At 63.0% G+C, this 8,138-nt stretch overlaps 2 protein-coding genes across 2 annotated transcripts in view; both read right to left on the bottom strand.

Annotated features, from left to right (window-relative positions):
• The window catches only part of EFTUD2 (elongation factor Tu GTP binding domain containing 2), a 62,824-nt gene that overhangs the window by 32,352 nt on the left and 22,334 nt on the right, over positions 1 to 8,138 (bottom strand). The window lies entirely within an intron of this gene.
• Positions 1,874 to 6,732, bottom strand: GFAP (glial fibrillary acidic protein). The gene is made up of 9 exons (XM_052784988.1): positions 6,225 to 6,732; positions 5,474 to 5,534; positions 5,165 to 5,260; positions 4,905 to 5,066; positions 3,924 to 4,049; positions 3,491 to 3,711; positions 3,244 to 3,287; positions 2,483 to 2,568; positions 1,874 to 2,161 (listed from the first exon to the last, which is right to left on the bottom strand). Exons 1-9 carry the CDS (start codon positions 6,689 to 6,691, stop codon positions 2,120 to 2,122), a joined length of 1,305 nt encoding a protein of 434 aa, XP_052640948.1. The 5' UTR covers positions 6,692 to 6,732; the 3' UTR covers positions 1,874 to 2,119.

Consider the following 8,138-nt stretch of genomic DNA (forward strand, 5'->3'; position numbering starts at 1 on the left):
AGCCGCAGCCTGGGTTTGTGTGGGGAAGGAGCTGGGTTTGAGGTTGAAGAACCCCAAGCAGATCCCTGTTTCCCCTCCCTTCCTCCTGGGAAGGGGATCTCTCCCACCCCACTGCCCAGCTGCCAGTTCTGGGGGGGGGTTATTCCTGCACCCCTCTCCCCTGCGTTGTCCCTTATGGGTGTTGACCCATGAAGTGTTGGCCATGCCTTGGGGTACAGCACTGAGCTTGAGTCCCCTGGCAACTTTGAGCTCGGTTTGGGCTCCCAAAGGGCTTCGCCACCCCAGCTAATCCCAAATAACCCACAGCACTGGCTGTGGAGAGGCAGGTTGCAGGCATGACTGTGGAAGCACAGCACTTGCATTAGCTTTATTTCTCATCTCAAGCTGCTGCAGGCGTTAGTGCATTAATTCAGTAGCAACGTGGGCTGCAAAGCTCCAGCCGGAGGCTGCTCGCAGGGGGACCAAGCCCCCTGGGCCACTGCCATCCCACTCCAGATGCCAAACCCGGGCAGCACCCAGGTTTCCTATAACATCTCCTGCCCCCGGGACTGGCCATTCTGGAGTCGGTAGCTGCAAAGCATGCTCAGCACCTGAGCCAGGCGATGAGGGGGACAGAGGGGACAGGGGGGATGGCATCCAAGTGACATCCCATGTGCTCATCCTGAAGGGCTTACGGGGTACAGGAATTGCCGCTGGGTCGTTGCTCCTACGTTAGGTGGCATCAGGGCAGGTTTCGCTTGTGGTCAGTAGCTAAATCGAAGGTGGGGACAGGGGCTGCGGGCAAGCACCAGGCTGGGCAATGGTCTTGGGTGGGCCGGTGGCATGTGCTGGTCCGGGGGGAGCATGGGAGGATAGATGGGGGACAGGGCCACGTGGAGCCCAGGAACAAGGGATTTCTTCCAACCCCATCTTGAATGCCCATGCGGAGGGTGGGCTTGGGCTCCATGCGTGGCAGGGATTGTGACCGGGGACAGCCCCAGTCCCTAGTCCCCCTGGTTCCTAGTGTGGCCCCAGGTGGGACAGGCAGGATTAAAATGGCTCTGTTTGTCCTTCCCTGTCATTCCTGGGGTGCAGGAGGCACCTCCTACTGTGAGAACACCCACGGGTGCCCCGACACCCTCCTCCTCCTCCTTCTCTGCACTCCCCTCCTCTCCATTTTCACCTGCGTGGGACCCCTCCAGGTGAGGGGCCAGGTGCACGGCTGTGGGTCGCCCCTCACCACAAGCCCCTCAGGACTGTTTTTACCCACCACAGTGATGGGGACACCTTGGTGGCAGACACCCAGTGGGGGTCAGAACAGTCCCATAGCTCTGTGCCAGGAGAAACCCTTAAGGCCACCCAACCTGCTGTTCCCACCACTGCTCTGGCCCCACAAACCACCCTGGACACCCCAGTGTCCCCAGGAACCCCTCACTATCCCCATCTCATCACCCTTTGACACCATCCTGACAGCACCCTGCCTCTCCATCCTCCCCTTCCTCCTGCCCGTGCCTCTTGGCTAAGCCCACCCAATGCTTGGTGATGGGGAAATATCCCTCACCAGCTGCTACCTTGCACCCTGTAGCCCCCCACCCCAAGGGTGCTCAGGGGCTGGGTGCACTGGGGAGATTCAGGGTGGCCTCCCAGACCAGAGAGAGGGCAGCAAGGTGGGATGCAGGGAGAAATGCTCTTGGCACCACCATCTTGTCCGACCAGTGCATGGAGATTGGAACAGGACTGACTCTCTCCCTGGCCATTGGCGAGCCAGAGACCCAGGGTGGGTGTGGGCATGACCCCAAAACTGCTGGCCCCTCCATGCCATGGGAATGTGGTAGCATCCCGGCAGGGGAGCTCGGCTCTGGCTGGTACCGCTCACCTCCCCCCGGGTATCCCCTCCCCACACAGTGCCTGGTCAGACAGCTGCTTTGCTGGCAGCCAGCCCTAAACAGGGTGTCAGTGGGGTCCCTGGGGCACGGGGCGACGTGGGATAGGCAAGGGGTTGATGAGAGGGAGATGGTCCCTGACAAAGCACCACTGGCTCCTCCCACGACCCATGCCTGGCTGTGGGGCTCCCTCGCAGCATCGGACGGGACCTACGGAGCTACGGCTACAAGCGTGTGGCTGCTGTGGCTCGCCCGCCCTATGCCACCTCCTTGTGCTCCTGCTTGGACTCCTTGATCACCTGGAGACAGAGGGAGAGGGACCATCAGCCCGGGATCAGGCTCTTCTCCCGGGCTGAGCCTGCCTGGGCTCTGAATGAGCTTGGGAACGGGGACAGGGATGGTTTTCTCTATGAGCTGCCAGGCTTAGCTCCACCATGTTCCACAGCCAGTTCACGCTGTGCTCTCAGGGCACTGGGATCACTGGCTCCCTGCCTGGGCTGCTCCCAGGGCTGAGGGATGGTGGCCCCATGTGCATGATGAGTGACCCCCTTAGGGACACCCCATGGGGAGGCGGGGGTGGAGGGAAGGCAGCATGGGTGACATGGATGAGGACTTCCCACCTCTCCATCTCTGGTCTCCACAGTTTTGACCACGATGCTCCTCTTCAGATGGGCTTCTGACACAGATTTAGCATCCAGGCTGGTCTCTAGGGGACACGGGCAGGACATGGTGGTGACCTGGTGCCTGGGGTATAGCCCTTCCAGCTACACACAAATGGAGGGGCCCAAAGGAAACAGGTTGGGCTGGAAAGCCCTGAACCATGGGAGACAGCGGCCCTGGGGACATGACCAGCCTCAGGGACACTGTTGGCCTCAGGGACATGGTTGGCCTTGGGGATGTGGCTGGCTTGGGGATGTGACTAGCCTTGGGGACACAGTTGGCACTGGGGACATGTTTGGCCTTAGAGATGTGGTTGGCCATAGGCATGTGTTTGGCCATAGGGACATGGGTGGCTTTAGGATGTGATTGGGCTTGCAGACAGAGTTGTTCTTGGGGATACAGTTGGCACTGGGGAACACAATTGGCCTTGGGGATGTGGCTGGCACTATGGACATGGTGATATGGTCAGTCTTGGGGATGTCATTGGCCTTGGGGACATGCTCAGCCTTGGGGATGTGGCCATGGCACACTCCTCCCCCCATCTTGGGAGAATCCAGGAATCCTGGTTCCTTGAGAGTCAGAGGAAAACCTCCTGGTCCCTCTGGATGGGGCAGGGATGGCCAAGATGGCATGTCCCCCATGGAGCCCCCAGAAGCCACCCCTGCTTGTGCAACCATCCTGCCCCACCCCCAACCCACCCCACACGTGGCCACAGCCTTACCTCGGATCTGCAGGTTGGAGAAGCTCTGCACAGGGATAGTGATCCTGCAGGAGCAACAGGGAGCATTGGGAAGAGCACGGGGTCCTGCTGCCCACCGGCTCCACCCTGCCCAGGGCTGGGGCAGGAGGCTGGAGGGTGGTCCCCAACCGAGCCGGACACCCCAGAGGGACCACGAGGATTTGGCCTTGGTTTGGGGCATGGCTGAGGATGGGGAGGGGGCAGGATCGAGCCGCAGCTTTGCCTTCACCTGCTTTCCTCGCCCTCCAGCAGCTTGCGGTACGTGGCAATCTCAATGTCGAGGGCCAGCTTGACGTTGAGCAGATCCTGGTACTCCTGCAGGTGCCGGGCCATCTCCTCCTTGAGGCTGCGGATGTCCTCCTCCAGCCGCACCACCGTGTCCTGGTAGCCGGCCGTCTCCAGGGCGTAGCGCTCCTCCAGCTCCCGCAGCTGCCTCTCCAGGGACTCGTTCTGGGGACCACGAGGGGACGTGACACCCTCCATGGCCACCTTCTCCCAGGACCTAGGGGATCTCCACAGTGCCCATCCATCTCCCATCCTTGGGGACCAGCCATTCCCCCAGCATTGGGTGGTGGTCCCCACTGCTGTGCCAGAGAACCCCGTGGTGGTGGCAGCTCCCCGAGGCCGTGTCCCCCCCCTTGCACCCCACAGCCATCACCTACCGAACCCCGCAGAGCCTCCAGGTCACAGGTGAGGGCCTGGAGCTGGTGCCGGTACTCATTGGCCTCCTGCTTGGCTGCACGCAGGGCGTCCGCGTGCCGGGCGGCCGCATCCGTCAGGTCTGCAAACTGGGGGGGGGACACATGTGCCATGGGATGGGACCACGTGGCAGGTATATGTCCTGGTGGCACATGGCGTGGGGACATGACCCTCCTCTGCTCCACAGGAGGGATATGGCCCCAGTAGCATGTGGCACGGAGAAATGTCCCTGACCCTGCAGGGTGGTAGGACAGTGCACATGGGACATGTCCCCAGTGCCATGTATCACTGGGGACATGTCCCTGCTCCCATGGCAGGAGGGGACAGTGCACATGGGACATGCACTTGGTGTGGCACTGGAGACATATCCCTGTTCCCACAGCAGGAAGGGACATGTGGGACATCCCCAAAGGCACGTGTCCTGAGGACATCCAGCTCCTGTGGGAGGGCTTGGCTCCAGCAGCAGGTGTCGTGGGGACACATCCCTGCTCCCATGGGAGGAAAGGACAGCGCACAAGGGATGTGCCCGCAACGGCACGTGGTGCTAGGGACATGTCCCTGCTCTCGTGGGTGGAAGGGACAGTGCACACGGGGCATGTGGCCGATGGCACGTGTTGTGGAGGCATGTCCCTGCTCCCTTGATGTGATAGGACAGTGGACACGGGGGACATCCCTGATGGCAGGTGTTGCTGGGAACACGTCCCTGCTTTGCGGGTGGGAGGGATGGTGCCTTGGGGTGTCACAGGGGACACATCCCTGCTCCCCACAGGGACCAAACCAGGACATGGGACATGAGCAGGGACGGTGGGGATGCCAAACCCCATGCACCACCACCAAGCAGAGCCACCCAACCCTGGAGTGGTCAACTGCAGCCCCAAGCAGGTGACATCCCAGGAGGGGACAGCCAAGCCACCCATCCATTGGGTGACCGACTCCCACCACACCTTGGACTTGTACCACTCCTCTGTCTCCTGGACGTTGCTGGCGGCCATGGCCTCGTACTGGCTGCGGATGTCACGCAAGGCGGCCGTCAGGTCCGGCTTGCTCGTGTCCACCTCAACGTGCACCCGCTGCCGGGCAAGCTGCTCCTGCAGCTCCCGCAGCTCCTGGGGGAACAGCAAGGGTCAGCCTGGCCCCCTCTGAGCCACAGGGCCCCCCCCCAAGCCCCAGCCCCCCCCCCCCCCCAAGTCCCCCCGGGGGTTACCTCCTCATGGACCTTGCGGAGGAAGGCGATCTCATCCTGCAGGGTCCCCACCCGCCGCTCCAGGTCCAGACGAGCCAAAGCAGCAGCATCCACGTCCTGTCACCGCGGGGGGACAGGAGTGACTGTCCCCAGGGCTGGCCACCTGGGTCTGCTCCCTCCTGAGCTGCCTGGCCCTGCCTGTTCCTGCCCATCCCTGCCCCATCCCTCTCCTGTCTGTCCGCGCCCATCCCCGTCCCATCCTTGCCCCATCCTTGAGCTGAGCCCCTGGGGTGCAGGATGGGGAATGCAGGATCCGGCCCCTGCCCTCACCTGCCTGTAGGCAGCCAGGTTGCTCTCGGCCTCCAGCCGCAGGGTGACCTCGTCCTGCAGCCTGCACCGGAGCAGAGAGGCACCCTTAGTCATTTGGCATCGCTACCCATTCAGCATCGTTACTCATCAGGCACCGTTACTCATTCGGCGCCATTACTTGTTACTCTCAGCCTCACAGACAGACCCACCGGGTCGACACAGCCCCATGCCACCAGCACCCACACCCACACACCGCGTTGGTGCCTGTGCCCATCCCACACCCCGTGCCACTGTCCCATACTGTTCCCAGGGGTCATCCTTGTCCCTGTTGCCACCCACGTCCCCATCACCACCCTGCTACCCATCAGTGCTTGGTCCCCAGGGCTACCCTGGTCCTGGTGGCCACCCTAGTCTCTTAGTGGCCACCCTGATCCTGGGGACACCCCAGTCCCCATTCTGGTCCCAGGTCCTTGCCACCACCATGGGCCCCGCCACCGCCATGGGCCCCATCACCACCCTGGTCCCCAGGACAACCCTGATCACCACCCTGATGGCCCTCCTGGTCCCTGCTGCCACTCTGGTCCTAGTAGTCACCCTGATGCCCATCCCGGTGGCCACTCTCAGTCCTGTCCTGGTGGCCACCTTGGTCCTTGGAGCCATCCTGCTCCTGGTGGCCACCCTGGTCCCCATCACCACCCTGGTCCCCATCATCATCCTGGTCGTGGTGGCCACCTCGGTCCCCAGGACTACCCGAAGAAGGGCAGCATCTTACTTCTGCTGGAGACTGCCAAGGTCCTCAGTGAGGTTGTCCCTCTCGATCTCCAGACGGGCCTTGGCGGTAGCCAACTGCTCCACGTGGCGCCGCAGGTCACGCAGCTCCTCCTGGTAGACGTCGGCCAGACGCGAGGGCTCCTGGTCCCGTACCTGGTTCAGCTCCACTACCAGCACCTTGTTCTGCTGCTCCAGGAGCCGGACCTTCTCAATGTAGCTGGCAAAGCGGTCGTTGAGCTCCATCATCTCCACCTTCTCGTTGGTGCGCGTCTCCCTGAACTCTGAGTTGAGCGCAGCGGCCAGTGAGAAGTCCATCTTGCCCGACCCCAGGCGGGCACCCACACGGGGACCCAGCTGGGTGCTGCGGGGGGCCCGGAGCCGGGCTGGGGGGCTGGCAGGGAGCACCCGGTACACCGGGGTGGCAGGGCCGAAGCGGCGGCTGTAGGAGGACAGCCGCTGGCTCTCCATGCTGAAGGGGTGGGTGCGATGTGCCTGGCCTGGGGAGTTTTATGGAGCCCGGGGGCCCCCGGCCCTGCCGGCCGCCCCCGCGCTGGCCGCCAGCCAAGGAGCCAGAGGACCGGCACAAAAGCCAGCCTTTGTGGTGCCCGGCAGGGGCGGATGCGCCCTGGCACCCAGCCCGGGCACCGCGGCACGGCCCCCTGCCCGCACCCCCCCCGGCAGGATCTGCCAGGGACCCGGGGAGCCTGGGGCAGACGCCAAGGGGGGAGGCACAGCGGTGGCCACGGGCACCCATGGGGCAGCCGGTGGGTGGGTGCTGGGCGCAAGGCTGGGTGAACACTGAGGGACCGGGTACAACGCCACGGGGCACCGTGGGTGCTGGGTGCGAGGGCAGGTGCGGTGCTGTGGAGTGCCCACTGCAAGGGCCCAGGCTGTATCTGCGCCCCGGGAACCCGTCCCCACGACACCCCTGGCCCCAGCAGCGTCTGAGGTGCTCAAGGCAGAGACACACACCGGGCAGGCTCGGGTGTGTGCGTGCACGGCCACCCCCCTGTGCACACACGCCTGCATGCATGTGCACACACCCTGCCATGCACACACCCCCATGCACGCACACCTGCATGCATGTGCACACACCCCACCCCCTCCCCGTCCTCTGCACACACCCATAAGGAGGCATCCACACACATGCATGTGCACATCTACATATAGGCACATACACACCCACTTGTATGCATGTGCACATCCACGTGCGCATACATGCACCTACAGATACACACGTATGTCTACCCACATCCACACACATGCACATGCACATCCATCCCTCCATGCCCATGTGTACACACACCACGTGCAATGCACACGCACACGTATGCCTACCCCTGCATATACATGTGTACACACACCCAGCGTGCACAGATCCGCACACGCATGCTGCTTTCCCTGAACACCTGTGCACATGCACACGCACAGAGCTGCAGAAGCCCATCTACCCTTCCATGTATACACAACGTGCACGGCCATCCTGCTACGCACACGCGTGCACATCCACATGTGTGCGCGCACACACACCGACACTCCCCATGTTATATCCCCCCAGGACGAGCCCCGGCACAAGCAGCTCAGTACCAGCTACCAAAGCCTCATCTCCCCAGCGGGCCGAGGCACTTTGCAGGCAGTCTGGCAGCGCAGGCAGGCTGCTAATTAAGGCAGGCTGCTAATTAAGTGGCTGAAGCCTCCAAAGTCCTTTCCACCCTAGTGGGTCTGTAAAAGCGCTGGCTGGTCGCCGCTGGAGCTCAGGACACTGGATCGCCTTCCCAGCTCCGAGGGGGCCTGATCCTGCCATGGCCACGGCTGCGTGTGCGTGGCCATATCACTGGTCACATGTGCACTGAGTTTGGGGGGTCTTTTGCCCCCCATTGGCCCACGGTGGGGGAGGACTGAGGGCCAGGACCCC

Source organism: Harpia harpyja, chromosome 4, assembly GCF_026419915.1.
Source record: "Harpia harpyja isolate bHarHar1 chromosome 4, bHarHar1 primary haplotype, whole genome shotgun sequence".
NCBI classification, from domain to species: Eukaryota; Metazoa; Chordata; class Aves; order Accipitriformes; family Accipitridae; genus Harpia; species Harpia harpyja.